The sequence below is a fragment of the Enhydra lutris genome, unplaced genomic scaffold, assembly GCF_002288905.1.
Source record: "Enhydra lutris kenyoni isolate GAN:26980312 unplaced genomic scaffold, ASM228890v2 scaffoldscaffold4, whole genome shotgun sequence".
NCBI lineage: Eukaryota > Metazoa > Chordata > Mammalia > Carnivora > Mustelidae > Enhydra > Enhydra lutris.
Genome location: NW_019154088.1, coordinates 11,416,949 through 11,436,172, shown reverse-complemented (window position 1 = coordinate 11,436,172; position 19,224 = coordinate 11,416,949). Strand labels below are relative to the sequence as shown.

Genomic DNA, 19,224 nt, shown 5'->3' with positions numbered 1-19,224 from the left:
AAGTAGATGCTTAACTGACTGAGCCACCCATGCACTCCCCAAAACTTTTTTTTTAATTTTTTTTTAAAGATTTTATTTATTTATTTGACAGACAGAGATCACGAGTAGGCAGAGAGGCAGGCAGAGAGAGAGAGGAGGAAGCAGGCTCCCCGCTGAGCAGAGAGCCCGATGCGGGGCTTGATCCCAGGACCCTGAGAGCAGGACCTGAGCTGAAGGCAGAGACTTAACCTGCTGAGCCACCCAGGTGCCCCTTTTTTTTAAGTCAATTAGTTTTTATTTAAGGAATTTTACATGTGATTCCTCCTAGTGCCAATCACCATAGTTCCTCCAAAGTCAGAATCATAATCTTCAAAACAGCCCCTTTAAAAAGAACTTTTGTTCAATCCACAGTTGTCACTGTGAGTCCGGAGTTCCTTCAGTTGGGCTTCTTTGACCTCCACTTGAATGAATATGGACATACCTCAAAAATCCCCCACCTGTAATCTTTGAGATCCAATTTCTCTGCAGCCACATTCAGCGTCAGAGTAGATGGATCTGCCTGGTTCTCAATTTCACATGAATTTCACTCTACACATGAATGAGTTCAAATCCTATTCACTCCTAAACTATCACACCCTAGAATTGCACAGATTGTTGGGAAACACCCATACCCAAGATTTTAAAAATCTATTAGGTCTTTCACATAGTTTTACAGCAGACAGATGTCTTGCAGTTCTTTCCCACAGACCTAACACACAGTTCCCACACCGAAACTTAGATGTGAATGTTCATTATTAGAATAGCATTATTCAGCATTATTCAGAATAGGCAAAAAGTAAAAACAATCTAAATGTCCATCAACTGATGAATGAGTAAAATGTGACCTATTCACACAATGTGTTATTATTGGTTATACTGGAATGATAGTCTGATACATGCCACAATGTAGAAGAAACCTGGTGAGTTGAGTTACTGTCTTCCAAAAGTCCTAACCCCTGACCTCTATGAGTGTGACCCTGTTTGGATTACACTGGATGTAATCAAGTTATAATGAGGTCATATGGGATTAGAGTGGGCCCCAAATCCAATGACTCATGTCCTTTAAGAAGAGCAGTGAAGACAACCAAGACATACAGAGAGAATGCCATTTGAGGGCAGGGGCAGAAGTAGGAGTGTACAGTTGTAAGGCAAGGATTGCCTGCAGCGGCCAGAACCCCAGAGAGAAGCATGAAACAGATTTTTCCCCACAGCTTTCAAAGGAAACATGGCCATGTCGATGCCATCATTTCAGACTCCTAGCCTTAAGAACTATGAGAAAATAAATTTCTGTTGTTTTAAGCCACCCTGTTTATGGTAATTTGTTACAGAAACCCTAGGAAATTAACACAACCCTGAAAACATTGTGCCAAGTGAAAGAAGCCAGTCACAAGGGACCGAAATGTCCAGAACAGGCAAATCCATAGAGATGGAAAGCAGTGCTTACCCAGGGCTAGGGATGATGAGTTTGGGGAGTGATGACTGATGGCCACGGGGATTCTTTCTACGGTAATGAGAATATTCTGAAACTGATTGTGGTGATGGATACATAACTCTGTGAATGTACTAAAAGACAATGAATTATAACAACAAAAAAGATAAATGAATTAAAGGAAGTGCTCAAAAAAAGGAGAGATATAAGGGCACAAGACTCAATGGGAAAGAACTACAAATAAGGAAAGCTGGAACAATCTGAGAAATGAAATAATGATAGTATTAGAGGGGCACCTGGGTGGCTCAGCTGGTTAAGCATCTATCTTCAGCCAGGTCATGATCCCATGGTCCTAGGATCAAACCCCACATCAGTCTCCCTGCTCAGCAGAGAGCCTCCTTCTCCCTCTGGCCCTCCCCCTGCTTGCGCTTGCTCGCTCTGTCAGATAAATAAAATCTTTTTTTAAAATGCTACTATTAGATTATAACCCACAGAATAAAATATGTATGAGTCAAAAACTGAACAAATTAAATAACTGAATAAATAGGAGAGAAGAATACTTCTTTACAGAAAAATTCTAATTAATAAATGTAGAAGAAATGAGGCAAATACACAATTGCCATTAAAACACCACAGTAAGGGGCACCTGGGTGGCTCAGTTGGTTAAGCCTCTGCCTTCAGCACAGGTCATGATATCGAGGGTCCTGAGATCGAGCCCTACATCGGGCTCTCTGCTCAGTGGGGGGCCTGCTTCCTCCTCTCTCTACCTGCCTCTCTGCCTACTTGTGATCTCTCTCTCTCTGTCAAATAAATAAATAAAATCTTAAAAGAAAACCACAGTAATAATTTTTTTCAAACAAAATACACTGATGGATGCTCAAATTAGTAGGCAAAAGTTTGAGGAAAAGCAGGATACTTGCATAGCTTAAAAGTATCTCTGCCAAATGTTTACTAATTATAAAGAGAAAAATAGTAACTTTCAGTGGACAGCTCCTAGACATCACTGTAACTTCAAGGTTAACACCACTAACAGGACATATTGACATCAAGCAGCCTCTGCTATAATGTACTAAGGATACGGCATTTGCAGGAGACAGACTTACACAACAGTATCATCTGTTGTTGGTCTAAAACTCTAAGAGATGTCCTGTGTTTTTCTTTGTTTTATCTAGCAACCCCTAATGAGAAGGGCACATCGTTACTGTGGTATTCTTGACAAAATGCATAACTTCAATCTAATCATGAGAAAATAGCAAACACATTCCACAAAACTACTGACCACAAGACAAGACTTAGAAATTATCACAAGAAAAAGGAATTAATTTTTTTAAAGCAGAAATTAACAAATTAGGATAAAAACTCCAAAAGAAAAAAAATCTCAACCAGGGACTGGCACACTTTTTCTGCAACGGTCTAGATAGTGTTTGAGGCTTTGTGGACCATTTGAGTAGTTTCATCTACTCAGAGTTCTGCTATTAGAACATAAACATAACCACAGACAACATATAAATAAATAGGCAAGGCTGTATTCCAGTAAAACTTCATTTACCAAAATCAGATCAGGCAGAGGGCCTGGTCTGGCCAAAGAGCCTTATTTATCAACTCCTGATCTCATCAGACCACTTCCTTTTTTTCAGAGAGAGAGCATGCATGTACTGGAGCAGGGGCAGGGGCAGGGAAGAGCAGAGGGGGAGAGAGAGAATCTCAAGCAAGTTCCAAGCCCAGTGTGGAGTGGATCTCATAACCCTGCGATCATGAATGAAGGTCAAGAGTTGGACGGTTAACGAACTGAGACACCAGGCGTCCCATATCAACCACATTTTATCTATCCGTTCGCCCAATGATGGATTCTCAAATGGTTTCCAACTCTTTATCACTTCAAACAATGCTTTAATAATTTCATACATGTCCCCTCATAAACTATGCAAGCATTGCTGGATCATAAGAACTTTATAAGTCTTATAAGATTCCTATTTCCCAAAAGTCCTGCCAACATCTGACTTTCTAATTTTTGACAACTTAATAGGTATAAAGTTTTATTACTTTTTAACTATTCCTGAACATTTTATTCCTAAAAAGAAATATAACACTGATAACAAAACCTGAAACTTATTGCAAAAACATAAACTACAGGGGAAAAAGTCATAAATACTGATGCAAAATCCTGAAGACATGGCAAATAGACTCTGACACTACATTAAAATAATAGAGCATATGCACAAGTACACAATGTATTATAGGATTGATTCCAGACTGTAAGAATGGCTCAATATTATCCCATCAGATGATCATCTCCAAAGAATGAAATAACCATTCCATGTAAGAATGCTCTGTAAAATAGGAATTGATGGATACTTACTTAGTACTGCCAAATAGATCTAGCTCAGCTCAAAAACTAGCACCCAGCTTACATAGGGAAACACTGGAAGCATTCCCACTAAAGCCTGGAAGAAGACAAGGATGGTCACTGTCATCACTATGATTTTATTTATGCTGGAAATACTAGGTAATGCACTTAGAAAAGAAGAAGAAAATACTGGTACAAAAATTAGAAAGGAAACGGGGAAGCCATCTCTACTTGCAGATTATGTGGTTTTATGCCTAAAAAAAAATCGAAAGCAGGGCTCTACAGTATGGTAGCCACTAGCCATGTGTAGTAATTGAGCATGTGAAATGTGGCTTGTGTGACTTAAGAGCAAAAGCTATGATTCAATTCTAATTAAATTTAAAATAAGATAGCTTACCTATGATGGTGGCTACTGTATTAGTACAGATCTAGAGAACAGACCAAAAAACAATATGGACACACAAAATAAACATCAATGCCTTTCATACATACAAATTAACAACCATACGGAAGATATAAAGGCAAAACAACAGTAACAAAAATAACATAAAACACGTACAGTTACAACAGTAACAAAAAATAAAACACTTAGGACTAAATCTGACAAGAAATTGAGAGACATGTCAAGGAAATTTTAAACACACAAAGGTAGCTGGAACTTACTATGTTCTTGGTTAGGAAATTCCATCACATAAGATGAGATTTCTCCCTAAATCTCAGTTTATAAATATAAATATAAATCAGTTTATAAATTTAACAAAGTCCCATTAAAAATATGAACAAGTTTTTATAAATGAACTAGTTAAGCTAATTCTAAATCTCATATAAAAAGTAAACAAGAAAAAATACTCTAGAAAAGGGAACCTGTGTGGATCAGCCAGTTAAGTGTCTACCTTCAGCCCAGGTCATGGTCCCAGAGTCCTGGGACTGAGCCCCACAGCGGGCTCCCTGCTCAGTGGGGAGTCACTTCTCCCTCTCTCTCTGCCTACTCCCCTCACTCGAGTTCTCTCTCACTCGCTCTGCTCTCTTTCAAATACATAAATTTAAGGGAAAAAAAGCTCAGAAAAAGAAGAACCGGGAGTAAAACACATTATAAACCTTATATAAGAAAAGTTGGCATCCTAAGCTTGTAGAGATGAGCTGTCCAGAGGAACTATCAAATGTTAAAGGGACAACTTGATAGCCATCTAGAAAGAATGAAGTCGGATCCCACCTTATACTTACACACACACACACACACACACACACACACACACACACACACACACACACATATATTTTTTCAAAATGAACAAAGATTTATTTTTTTTAATCAAAGATTTAAACATGAAAAATAAAGCCATGTAATTTCCAGAAGAAATCACAGGAGAAATTCTTTGCAACTTTCAAATGAAGAATGTGTTTCTAATTATGATCAGAACATAGACAATTAAGAGAAAAACTGATAAAAACTTCTGAATGGCTCCAAATACAATAAGCAAAGTCAGAAGAGAACCAAGAACAGAGACAAATATAATTCCTATCAGACAAAGGGCTAGCTTGCCAAAAGAACTCCAGAGATTGGTAAGAAAAAATTAGAGAAATGAGTTAAAGATATGAACAGATAGCTCAGCAAAAATCAAACATTTTGATAACAACTTGGTGAGAGCATGGGGGTAGTAACGTGTCTCTCTTCTATTGCTGGTGGGAGTATAAATTGGTACATTTGTGTGAGGGAAAACTTGTCAATATTAAGATCTCAAATACATATACTTTTTGAGTCCACTTCTAGGTATATTTGCACATGTACAGAATGACACACGCACAAAGTTATGGATGGCAGCACTGTTCATAACAGCAGAAGACTGTATTCAAGCCCCCCTGTGCAACAGCTCTGTTGCCTTGGGGCGAGGGGGCGTAGGTGTCAGTGAAGGAGGAGGACCAGGTTCTCAGGCAACGGGAACAGGTATTGCCCTATATATCTTTACAGATGTCCATATTTTTTGTCTTTTCTACCACATGAATGGTAGAAATACCATATGACAGATTATCTATGTAAAAACATGACATTTATAAACATGCAAAGAGAAAAAGGAAACACTGTATCAGCCGTTAAAAAGGATGAGTCAGCAGCAGATTTGCCGGTGTGCAGTGCTGTCCGAAAGACATTCCTCAGGATGAAAAGGGACAAAGCAGGTATATACAGTATGCTGTCATTCATATACTTTAGAAATATACATTCTCAAAAATAAATAAATAAAATATACAACAAAAAATAACAAAATTTTAAAGAGAAAGAAAAATAAATCTAAAAAACAAGAAAATTTAAAGAAAAAATATGCACACTCTTATAGATATTAAAACATAGAATATCGTCCAGAATGCCTCTGGAAATATACCCCATACTGGTGTGTGACTGCTTCGGGGGAGGGAAAACAGGAGACTGGAAGATGAACTTGATATCATATGTCCTTTGCTACTGTCTGAATACTATTTTTACTATGTGAAGTTTAATATAAAACAAATTTCAAATTTTATATCCCAGCCAGATCTTACCCCTAAGCTCCATATCTATATTTCCAACTGCTCTCCTCGCATTTCTCACAGGCACTCTAAACCCAGGAAAACCAGACTGACGATCCTCCCCACAAAACCTGTCCTCCTCCCATGCTCCAAGGTACTGTCACCATCACGGCCCCCTCAGCTACTCAAGCCAGAAGTGTGTGTTGTTCCCAGCTCTACCCTGTCCCTTCCTCTCACAGGCAATGGGCTCCTGTGTCCTGGGGATGCTCTCTGTCCACAGCACTCTCTGTGCTCCGCTTCACTGCCAGGGCTCCTGACAAGGCGATAGGCAACTCTCACTGGGTTCTACCCACAGCTGCTCTGCCCCCTTCTCCTGTAATCTCATCATCCTGCTCCCCTGCTTCAAAGCTTTACAGCAGCTTCTGGGAAGTAACATGATCACATGGATCCTAAAAGGGCCAGAATTCACAACAGTCTATGTGATTTTCCCTATCCTGTCTCACTATTCTCCAGCCACACCAGCCTTCTATTAGTTCCTCCAATTCTTCCTCCCTCATGGCCTCACTTGCCAAGCGCTCTGCCTGGAAGACTCACTCTCCTGACACCTGACCCCCAGCACTAACCTCTTCTGTTAACTGCCTTTCACCCCTCCTGATCTCAGTTTAAAGGCACCCTCTTCAGACTATCTCTGTTGACCTACCAGACTAGATCAGATCCCGTTTTATACTGGCTTAGTACCCCTTCTTCATATAACTTACTGCGATGGTGATTAAATAGTCACTAAATAAGCTGTACTTAGCCCAAGAATGGTTTTCCTCACTGCTATATCCCCAGTGCCTAAAATACTACCTACAAAATAAACACTTGTTGGATGAACAAACAGGAAGTAGGAGACAAAACTAAAGGTAAAACCAAAGACTACCTCTCATCCACAAGAAGGGCTCATGTCAGCAGCAGCCTCCAGGAGGGAGAACTTCCTGCCCCAACTCTTGCCTCCGTTCTGGCCCCGGGCTCACTGTTAGCATCTGCCTACTCACCACACTGTCTGGGGACTGGAGCTGGTCTGGCAAGGCTGTGCTGCTATTGTAGCCAGAAGTAACACCAGAGGAGAGGCTTCCATTGGAGCTGGTACACAGGGAGTTGGACGTGGCCAGGGTATGCAGCTTTTCTTCTTCCTGAGGACAGGGGGCTGTCAACCAGCTTCTGGTGTAACCTACCCACTACCCACTCCACCCGACACCACCAGTCCTCACCTCCCCAGCACCTCCCACCTCAACCTGAAACACTTAGGCCTCCCTACAAGCTTACCCCAACTAAAAACCAAAGCTGCCTCCTCCCAGCCTCTGGCCTCTGGACAGGAGCTGGTCAGAGCAGGATGGCATGGAAAAAGAGTGAGCAGAGCTTTGAGCTGGTACTAGGAGTCCAACACCTTCCTCCATTTGCCACATCCTGACTCAGAGGCAGCTCCAGTGAAGGCTGACCCAGTCTGACATCTGCTCTAGGACTACCCTGACATCACCGGCCTGTCCCACTTCCCACCCTCAGCAGCTGGGAGATGATCTGCTGGCGGATTCTTAGCTTCTCCTGCTCAGTCCGCTCCCGTAGCCGGGCCCGGGCCCGGGCAATCTCCACCTTGGCCTCCTCGCGAGCACGCTGGTATTCTTGCAGCATCAGTGCTATGTCAGAGGCGGGGTGAGCAGACCGCGATGCCGACCCTGGGCTCCTGAGGAAAACCATAGGGTGGAGAGATGCCCTCTAACATTATGGGCAGCTGGGTGACAGCCTTGGCCTGCTCATCCCAGACCCATTCAACACCATCCTCTCTTTGCCTACAGTTTGGTTTTACAACGCATTTTGAGGCTCAGGCCTACTGTCTTACATGGTAGGTCACAGCCACTCTGCCCACCTTCTCCCATGACCTGTCCCCTGTCCCCACCCTATGCCCTCCCACATCCTCCTCTTTCCCTTGCCCCATTCTCCCACAGTCACCTCCACCTGCCCACAGGAGCGTGGGACCCACTCCTGGAATCACTCCCGTCCAAGAAAGCTGCAGCCTCCTCTCTCCAAGCCCTGCTCCCCACAGCCCTGTCACCCTACACACAACCTGCTCTCTGCAGGGTCCTGGGTCCACCCGCACCTGGTGGTCTCCACAACATCCTTCCTCAGTTGCTGCAGGTATTCTCGGCGCCTGCTGGGTAGGTCGGGGTCCCGGGTGTGGAGATCCCTGTTGGGCTGGAGGCTCCGTGTCCAGTGGAAGTTCTGAAGTCGTTCAGCCCTTTCTCTCCGGAGGGTCTCAATCGTTTGTTTTTGCCTGAGACGAAATGTGACTGATTCACTGAAGCTGGCCCTGAATGCCCTTCTCCATCTTAAGATCTACCTCTGATCCCCAGAAGATCCCAGAGCTTAGCGGGGGAAAATGGTATAGCCAGCTATTAGCCTTTTCTGATTCTCCTCCAGCCCACCTCTCGCCATTGCCCGCCAGGCTGCGGGCCCTTACCGGGCATAGAGCTCCTCCCAGGTGGACCGCGCAGGCTCTTCAGCAGTGAGCGCCTCCCCTGTCCCACTCTGCAGCACCTGCAGCAGGGCGTCTGCCTCCCCAAAGCCGCGGTGCAGTTTTGCTTCTGTGAGTTCCATGCTGAGTGAGAGGTTCTGCGCCCCAGACTGCAGGGGGATCCGATCCCTCTGGGACCACTGAGGATCCTGGCTCTGGTCATCAGGAGGTTGTAGGAGCTTCTGTCCCTGCTCTCCAGAGCTCAGATCACATCTGGTCTCCAGTGACTCCATCACACCTAGCTCCCCAGGAGAGCCATTCTGAACCCCACACCAACGAGGAAATTTGTTATGCACTGGGAAGTCCTTCGGGCCATGATGCTGGGGGTCAGGGGCCCTGCACACCTGGGAAGTGGGGCACAGCGGCACCTCAGACTGGCAGGCCTCAGTCGGGCCCAAAGTGGAAGCCTGGAGCCCTGCTGTATCAGTCAACTCGGAGACAGGACAGGGGCTGAGGGGCTGGAGGCCTCCCCTTGAAGATGGAAAGTCCAGACTGGGCTGTGGCTCCATTGGTAATGCTGGACTCTCATCCCCATTTTCTGTCTTGCTCTCCCATTGACTTGGCCCCCTACTGCTCACTGGGCTGTCCTCTAAGGAAGCCGGGTCCTCTGGCACAAAGCCATCAGCCAGCCTCTGACTCGTGCTCCTCAGTGAGGGTGGTGGCAGTTTGCTTTGGACCAAGGTGGTGGTCCTGGGCTGAAGCTGCTGAGGCAGTTGCCCTAAGAAACAGACTGGGAGTTTTGGGCTCTGCGGTGGGCTGCCTGGGGGGCTCACCTCAAGGAATGACCTGCCATCGCTCCTTTCTAAGGGACTCTTGCCTTCCCCACATGGAACCCCCACTCGCTGGGAGCCACCTGCCTCATCAGTGCTTTGAGAATGATTATCCACTAGAGGCCTGGAGGTGTCAAGGTCTGGGATGGAGACAAGCTCCTGGTGGCCTTCAAAAGGACATGCTGAGGGGGTTGTGAGTGACAAAGAGTCTGCGGGGAGCCCTAACTCCTGGATGCTGGCACTAAGCGTGAGGATTGGGGAGGAGGCCCTGTCCACCAACAACATTCCCACAGTGCCCAGCTCCTTCTCGACCTTAGGATCCCTGACAGACTCCGCAGCACTGGGGCAGGGCTCTGGGGATTGGGAGCCACTGAGGCTCGGGCTACCAACAGCCAGGCAGGAGGGATCCTCTGGCTGGGAACTGGGAGGTAGGGAGTGATCAGGAGAAGCCTGAGGGCTCACAGAAGGGAGGTTCTGTGCAAAGTGAGCTTTCTGAAACCTGAGGTGGGATGATGGGGGTGCCGGAACGCTCTGGGGCCTGAAGTGGGTGCTTTTTTCCTGAAGTTCTGAAGGCCCTGCCATTTTCCATGTCGTTTCCTCTGCCTCTGTCTTTTGAAGTATCCCCGTGACATAGCCCTGCTCTTGAGACATGGTGGGAATATCTGAGCCCAGCACTTCGAGGACCACATTGACCTCCTGAGGGTTGGCCTCTGGGGCCTGAAGGTGCAGAGGTGGTAAGGCCAGGTCAGTTTGGATGCCCTTGTCCATGGTGGTCTGAGTACAGCCGTCTATCATAAGGGCCTGCGTCACCTCATCTGGGGTCTCCCTCTTGATGTTCTGTTCCTTTTCACCCACACCTGGTTGGGAAAGACTTCCCAACAGCTCTGAGGTGCTGTGCAGCAGTTGTGAGAGGTGGAGAGACAGATTATGCATGCTGGTCCAGGAGACCAGACCAGAGCCTGGCACTGCATTGGCTTCTGGCTGAGCAGAGAGGTCGGTGGAGCTCCAGCGGAGACTGCACCCCATGGTCTGTGTACCCTGCTCCAAGGTGCCCATCCTGGACGGTCCCACAGGACCACCTGCCTCTGATGGACACAGCAGCGTAATCTCATCTACTGGACCTGCAGCACTCCCTTCAGCCAAGAGGGGCTCCCTCCTCAGCCAGCCTGCTTCATCAGGGGTGCCCAGGAACTGGGCTCTCTTGTCAGGACCCTTACTGGCGGTTGCTCCTTCAGGGCTCTTCAGGATGTGGAGGTTCCCCAAAGCAAATGAGGAGCCCCATACTTCCCAGGCCTCACATGAACCCTGGGCATTTCCCACACTGTGTGGGCTTGACAGGTCCCGAGCATTGGCAGAGGTGCTGATGTGGGAGGAGAGTGGAGAGTTCTGGTGTTCTAGACCATTGTCCATGCTTGAACAATGGGCCATGTTTGATGGTATCAGGCCCTGGGGTGTCTGGCCACAGGAGACATCCACTGCATTGCCAAACACATACTGCTTCCAGCCGATCTGCACAGGCCCCTCTGGATAGGATAGGATGTAGGGATGGATGTCACTGGAGTCAAAGTGTAACATTCCTTTGTCTGCCTTGGAGTGCCACTTTTCTGGCCTGGCCTGGCCACCTAGTCTCTCTGGACTTTCCTGCCAGGTCTCTTCTAGGGTACTAGATGTCCAACTGGTCATGAAATCAGGGGTTGGCATGCAAGAGAGAGCTGATGACCTTGGGTAAGGAGGGGTGGCAGGTTTTGGGGGCCCATGGTCAGCAGTGCTATTGTCCAAGTTAGATGAGGCTCTCTGACCGCAGCCCTCAGCTTTCAGAGATGTTCTCACTGCTGAATTACCTGAGAAATAGTCCCTGGGATGTGGAAACCACAATCTGTTAGGCTCCTGTGTATATTCATCTGTGGGGGAAGGAGGCTCCACACTCATGTTCAGCTCCAGAAGAGACCGGGAAGAGCTGATCACAGAGAACTGTGGTCTGAGGGAGGACCTAGAGTGTTTGGGGCCAGAGACAACTGCAATCACAGGAAGTGAGCCCTTGCTGGGGGGAGCCGGCTGCTCTGTGCCAGAGGCAGGCAGGCCAGGGCTCGGGGGTATGGGCTGTGGGGCTTCACTTTGCTCCAAAGGCATGCTAGTTGAGTCTTTGAAGCCTGATGAGAGCTTAGACACAGAGGCCTTGGCTGCACATGCCTCCTCTCTGCCTGCATCTCTAATCTGACAGCTGTCTAAGCCACCTTCATGCGAAGGCTGAGAATTCCTGCCCTGGGCAGGCTCTTTACCACCACCTGAAGCCTGATCTCTCTGCTGCTCTTCCCCTTCCCAGGGCCCATCAGCTTGCTGCCTGGAAATGTGTTTTAACTTTGCTACAAACGTGGCTTGGGGATCCAAGCCACTGTGATCTCTGGACTTAGTGGAAAGTTGTGGCTTTTCTGGAAGGCATTGGATTGCATTTCCTAAATATCCATGCTGTGGTTCCCCCAGAAGCTCACTCTCAACAGACCCTTCACTTAAATCCAGGGTGTGAGGTCTCTCAGTGGTTAAAGGTGGTTCTGGTTTGGTTTGAGACTCTTGTGTACTCTGGTCACTTCCAGAGCTCTCCAGAAACAGCTTCAGTGGCTCAGACCATGTGTCTGCAGAGGAAAAGGCAGCCTCAAGCTCTGTGCTGGCTTTCTTCTTGGCATCCTTTTTCTCAGCATACTCTACTGACCTTGAGCTTCCATCGGCCACTGAGTGGCTCAGTGAATTTGCCCCAACATGAGAGACAGAAGGGGAGCTGTCCCCTTGAGCCACAGACAGGACAGCGGCAGAAGTAGAAGGCTCCAGAGTGCTGTTGTCTATTGGCCCAATTTCTCTATGAATGCCTTTGGGCTCAAGACCAGGTGCCAAGAGCACTTCAAGCTCCCTGGTATAGCTCTCTCCTCTCTCATCCATTCCACAGGCTCTGGAAGGTACTATGCAGCGTGGCTGGAGAGTTTGTGGGGCAGCCTTGGAACTCTCCTTTCCCAGGTCACCATCCCTATGACACGGTAAAGTGGAGGGTAGTGAGAAACAGGCAAGAGAAGTAACAGGTTGAGGATTGCAAGGAGTTGTTCTGCTGTCTTCCTGTCCCCCAGATGCACTAAGAGTCCTGCTGCTTTCAATGTTCCCTAAGACGACAACACAAAAGGAAGTTTGCTGTGGGCACCTGCACTGGGCCTGCTCCTGAACTCCCCCAAGACCCAAGCTAGGTCTTTGATCTGGCAATGGAGTCAGTCTGCGATGCTCGCTGCCAGCATTGTAGGCTTCTGCCAGCCCACAGCCAACATTCTCCTTCCACTTCACACACTGCTGCAAGGCAGCTTCTGGTTTAACACTCCTCAGGGCTCTAGGCAGGATGGTAGCCTGTCTGGGATTTGAACCCCCTTCTTCCAAGCCAGTGGAAGCCTCAAGGCACTGGGAGTGGTCCTGGGTATGCACTGAGAGGCTGACAGAATTCTGAACATCACAGGTCACAAGCTGACTTTCAAAATGGGTTGTTTTTCCTCCCTGTGCAGCCACTAAAAAATTATCTGAACCTCCTCCACAAGTCGTATCTAGAATTCTAGGATCTTGATGCACTGGGCTGCACTCCTGACCACCAGGGCGCACGGCCCCTGCAGTCTCCCACAGAGCTAACTGGTTTCCCCCATGCAGAATCATGCCAGGGTCGTCATTAGGGGCCCAAGAAGATAAGGGAGTCACTACTTCCTCTGATATTTCCTTCCTGTCCTCCATAACTGTTGACGGAAAACTGCCTGAGCCCACAGGATCAGAAGAGGAAGGTGTTCGGGGTGCTTTCTTCTTTTTCTCTGTGATTTCAGAAGAACAAGAGTGACACAGAAACCGTTCACCAGTTCCCAGAAAATGTCTCAGTTCTCCAGCACAATGGCTTTTGCCTAGAGTTGGGGCTGCAGGGGAAGAAGTCTGTGAGGGACGTTGTGGTCCTGTTTTAGTCTCCGTGTTGGGCGGATGTTGAAAGCTCTCTGCAGGGAGGGGCGTGGCTTGAGGAAATCTCCTCTCATTAGTCAACAGATGTCCTGATGTAGCAGAGAGAGATGCCACATGAAATCCTTTTGCTTCAGCCTCATTCCTGGTCCTCTCTGACACTAACTGGTCCCCCCTTTGTGGACACTGAGACCCACCCGGGGGCCCTGAAGAACATTCAGGTCCTAATGAAGTCTCATAGTAAGAAAGAATTTTGGCCTCAGCTCCAAAGTCATGAAGCTGCTTTCCCTGGGCCTTTGCTTGTCTGATCTCCAACACAGCAAGGCCCGTGGAAGTATGAGCACAGTGCTCTGGGTGAGACACCCTTGGCAGGGACACAGGCGCTGAGAAAGGGCCACTAGGAGAACTGAGGTCTTCAGCTTCCTTCTCTGCTTTCTGCCTCACTTGCTGGCCTTGCCTGTTACCCTCTTCTAAGAGGCAGTGGGCCTTCTGTTCAAGTGGGCTAGAGACCCTATTCAGGGATCTGGTTCTTTCTGTTCCTCTTTGTACAGCTGCCTCAGCTTCAGAAACAAAACCCTCTCTGGGACTCAAGCCCTTTGAGATGCTTCTGAGGTCCTCTCCTTGGTTTTGGGTAATTGCTGACCGGTGGCCCTCTGCCGCCAGGGGAATGCTCTCTGATACATGGGATTGACCATGAGATCCCATGGCTGTGGATGTCACAGACCCACACCAAGCAGTGTGTGCCAAGGAAGAGCCCCCTCTAACATCTCCCTGAGGACTGTGGCTTCGGGGCTCTCCACTCAGATTCTGACACCCTGCTCCAGTTACCAAGGGACTGTCAGGCATTTTCAACATTGTGGGATCCAGCACATAATCAACTGAAGAGATGCCTACAGTATCATGTGCATGAAGACAGTCTCTTGGCAGCCTTGGACAATTCAAGGACAAGGTACTGCTCAGGTCCTCATGAGGAACTGCAGAGGAGTCTGGCTGACTCAGCAATGGGCCAGTCTCCTGGCTGGAAGATGTACCCATACAATGCCGGCTTGGGCTACGAAGTTTCTGAGTTGATGAGATCACTGTGTTTTTCTCCTGTAGGCTCCCTCCGCTTCGCACAGCCATCTCCTCAACTCTGCCTTGAACTTTGGGTCCCTCTTGCTTACAACTACTTATACATTTGGCAACTTGGCTTTCCCAAAAACTTTCCACAGCTTCCAGTTCCTCAAGACTTCCCAAGCCATAGGGCTGCCCTCTGGAGCTTGCAGATGCATTCCCTGCTTTGGCCTCCTTCTTAGAAGACATCTTGGGGCTCAGCTGCAATGGCAGAGCACCAGCCAATGCCTTGGTTCTTGGATCAGCACAAATGTCTGCGAACTCTCTGCCAGCTGTACATGTCCCTACATCACCACACGTATCCCAAGAGGGTCTGTCTAATACAGTTAGGAGAGTGTGCTCTTTTGCAAACTTGTCTTCTACAAATTCCCTTGACTTGAAGGGGTACAAGGTGATTTTCTCGACCCGGGGACCTTTCCCAATGCTACTGTTAACCTCCATTTCTCCAGCTTTGTTATCCCTAAAGGTAACATCATCTCTCTGTTTCGGAGATGGTTGATCCTTCAAAAACAGGTGGTTTCCAAAGCTGCCTGGCCTCAGGACATAGTCAGCCATCTCCTGGTCCCTCCGGTCCTGGAACACAAACTCTTTATTGACTCCCAGTGAGTGGGAAGCATTTGGCTGGTTATTCTGCTTGGATTCAATTTCCAAGATGCCATTTTCTAGCTGCATTACACTCCTAATTAGCCTGGCCATTTCATCAGCATTGTTGACTCTTTTATTTTGTTTCTTTCCAGAAGGTTCTTCTTTAGGGCTTAACATTACTTGTGACCTTCCAGGGCCCTTACATTCACTCAGATTTTTTTCCTGAGAGCATGTAACTGACTGGAATCTTTCATATGTAGACTCTGTCTGTGGAAGCTTAAACTCTTTTGAGTGGCCTTTGGAATAGAGAGCTTTCCCAAGAAGCCCAGATTCATTCTTCCTCTCAGCCTTGTGAGCTAGACTCTCATTCAGGGCCATCATGTTTGGGCCACCTTCTCTATGATGTACTGATCTGGACTGCAAAGAAATAGCAGTTTCCCCCAGCATGTCCTTGTCAAGGGCTAAATTGACGGTTTCATAGATGAAATCAGACCTGGCCCCAGAAGGAAACTGTCTGTTCATATCAAAGGCCTGAGTCTGCCTTAGGACTACATTGTGATCCTGCTCTTCTTCCTCATCTGCCTCAGACTCACAAATAAGGAGAGGCTTCCTAGACCTAGAACGGCTTGAGCAAACATTGCAATAGGACTGTACAGTGGCCTTTTCTCCCTCCTTGCGCTCTGAAAGACTGTGTTCATTTAAAATTCCAACTTGATTTTCAAATTCACATACTTCTGTGCTAGTAGATGAAAGAAAATGTCTGTTCTGAGCAACAAAAAAATAAATTGAGTTATGGCTTTCTTCTTCAATATTTCCAGGGCCCTGCCCTCTATCTCTGCTAACTTCCTTGGTGTTCAGATCAAATGGCCTCCCTGTTGTGACCTGCTGAGATGAGGCAATCTTGGAATTCTGGTTTTGTAATAGCACTGGCCAATTATTCTTCAAATAAATATTTTGGAGAACCTGATGGTCATGACCAAAGCCCCAGGCTTCTCTTGGGGGTGGGGAAGGCACTCTTGATTCTCTGCAAGCCGGGATCTCTAAGGCAGTTTCTGTCAGGGCATCCCGGCTTTTGGTCACATAGAATGTCTCCAAGGGAGGTGGCTTTAAGGAAGACGGGAATGGATTCCAGGTGGCAGAGTGAGGGTACCGCTTTGGACCTGATGCAAATGAAACACTTGGGTGTCTTCCAACCACTTCCCTGGAGCTCTCCTGATAGTCTACCTTCTCTTCCTGCAGGCAGGGGTAGCCACTGGGACTGAACTGCCCCTCCTGGCCTGTACTATTCTCCCTAAGAGAAGCCCAGCTCTGGAGCGAGTGGTTTTTAGTGGCTATGGAGACATGACCGTGACAAGGGCTCCTCTGTAAAAAGTATTCATCAGAGGAAGTGATCAGTTGAGGTTTCCCACTACTGTGAGAAGACTCTTCCAAGCTGTTCTGCTTGACTTCACATGCTTCAGTCATAGAGTTTGCTATCTTGTTTGCTGCAAAGACTGGTGCATTTGTAGTTCCAGAAGTCAATGATTCTACATCCGCTGAATAAGTTCCACTATGACTCACCTCTTTCTCTCTAGTTATAAAGAAATCTGAAGTCCCTTTTAACTCAGCACTCAAACTGTCCTGTTCTTTCTCTGCTCTCAAACACCTAATTTTGGATAAATGGATAGGAAGGTTGTTGAAATCCAGACTACTCGATACCCCAGAACCAACTGGTAATAGAGTATCTGTTTCTTTGCCAGAAGCTTGGGTCAAGGAGGCAGAGTCTTCTTCGAGGGAGGAGAAAGCTGGCCTGGGTTCTCTAACAGCCTCCAACACAGGATGGGACAGTTCAAGGAGGTACTTTTGCTGAAGGGCAGCCCAGTCCCTCTCCTGGGCGCTGCCTACGTGAGTGAATGAGGCCGCAGAGGCAGCCAAAACGCTTGGCACACTGGAGTTGTTGGATACTTCAGGGTTGGGCTCCTGGGCTGTGTCAGAGATACCTTTGGTCCGAAAGATGCCAGCAACTTGTGGCTGAAGAAGCCTGTAAGACCCCCAGACTGACAGCCTAGAAGTATGAGAAGCAGGGATTGCGTACGCGCTGCTTACACAGCCGGGTGGCTCAGCACCGCCTCGGGGCAGTTTGGAGCTGTAGGGCAGGAGTGTTTCTGCCCCTGATGGCTTTAGTTCTTCCATATTTTGCCAGTGTCCAGGCTTCTCCCATCCACAGGGCTGAGATTCCTGGACATCAGGACTTGGACATAAAGAACCCACTATTCCTGAGGGGCTGCTGGAATTGATCTTAGAGTCACAGGAAAACCAGGAATCCATGGACAACAGAGGGCTCCCTCTTGAAAGCTGCAGGCCTTGGAGTATGTTTGCCTGTTCAGGGGAGCTTGCCTCTACCTCTGACTCCGGTTGCTCACAGTGAGGCTGGGGCGGGGGCCCAAGGTAAAATGAACTGCTCACTGGCAGGATGGCATCCAGCCTGGCTCCTGTTCCATGGTTGATGGGACCAAGGTTGTACATTGCCTCCTGGTCCACTGTGGGCAGACTGGAGGTCTGTAGGTGCCAGAAAGTCTCTGTGGGCATCTCATCAGCTGAACTGAAGAAAGGCTCTTCTTGCTGATCTTCCCTCAGTTCCTCCTGGGCATCAAGCAGGCTATCCAGGGAAAAGCTCCTTTTAGTTTGGGTGAATAGTCCACTGTTTGAGGATGCGGTGAAGCCCCTCATAGAGGCTCTCACTCTGACCCTGTGGTGGCCATGGCCATTGGGAAGATAACTACTCCTTGGGCTGTCTGGTGGGCTCTCATACCCCTTCTCAGCCAGTGAGTCCTCAGATATTTGGCCATCCTCACTTTCAGAGTTCTCTGGCTCTGGGAGATCCTGTTCTTTCTCCTGGGGGTCCTCTGGCTTTAGCGGTTTCATTAGGACTTTGGTGTAGACACAAGAGAGAGAATCCACAGAGTAACTGCTATCTGCATCAGATAAGTCACCATCTTTCTCTCTTATGTGGTCCACACTTGGGCTGAAATCTGTGAGTGAGGATGTGGAGTCTGGGTCTCCCACAATGTGTTGCCCCCTCAAAGGGCTGCCAGGAAGCAAAAAGGAGGACTTTTTGGCAATGTCTTTGACCATAACCCTCTGCTGCCTTTTTGATGCCCTGGTTGGAGGTGGTGGTTTGGATTCCACCCAGAAAGTCTTTCCATGCCCAGATGCCTGTTTGGGCCCACGGGGACATGAGGAAATGCAACAGGCTCCCTTAGAAGTCTTGTGGGTCCCAAGGTTCCCTTCTTTTCGCCACCCTGCTCGTGTATGGTCAGGGTCTGCTGGTTCCCTACCCCTCCTGGTACAAGTGTAAGGGGGGAGTACATCTGGCTCATCCCTTGGCTTTAGCTTGTAGGCTGAATGATCCAGAGATGTTAGGCTCTGGGACACCATCTGACAGGGCTGCTTACCCACTCTTTTCATTTCCTGGATGCTGGTAGACTCAGAACTCACAGTGAGGGTGGTGCCTGACGCTGAGGTTCCTTTCCTTGCCAAGGCCCCTTTAGCAATGCAGAGATGCCCCTTGCCTGAGGAATAGAGGGCATTCTTATTGAAGTATCCTGTCCTTGGAGGGTAAGAAGCAGCCTGGGGCAAATACTCTTCTGATGGAATTTTTTCTGATACTTGGTCAGTAGGATCAGGCATAGGAGGTAACATGGTGGAGGGATCCTGATTCAGGAAAATACTGTGGAGAAAAGGAAAGCCAGTTCAGAAAATAAAAGGTCCCTATTTCCTGCTCACAGAGGGAATATAAAGTCCCATTTAGTTTGCTCTAAAAGAGGTTAATGACTAAGCCAATGTCACTGTCCCCTCTAGCCTTTGAGGTCAGAGAAAAGCTCTACAGGTACAAAAAGCACCTGTGGACTACAGTCTTGGCTTCAAAGAGGCCCAGCTACACTCTGTCACTCAAATTCTTTATCTT

At 47.7% G+C, this 19,224-nt stretch overlaps 1 protein-coding gene across 1 annotated transcript in view; it reads right to left on the bottom strand.

Moving 5' to 3' along the window:
* LOC111159711 (stAR-related lipid transfer protein 9-like) overlaps positions 1-19,224 on the bottom strand; it is a 66,804-nt gene that overhangs the window by 11,459 nt on the left and 36,121 nt on the right. Inside the window, exons 18-21 of the mRNA XM_022522272.1 lie at positions 8,794-18,987; positions 8,434-8,607; positions 7,836-8,019; positions 7,334-7,471 (exon numbers count right to left, since the gene is read on the bottom strand). Coding sequence (XP_022377980.1) covers positions 7,334-7,471; positions 7,836-8,019; positions 8,434-8,607; positions 8,794-18,987 — 10,690 coding nt within the window. The remainder of the gene's footprint in view (positions 1-7,333; positions 7,472-7,835; positions 8,020-8,433; positions 8,608-8,793; positions 18,988-19,224) is intronic.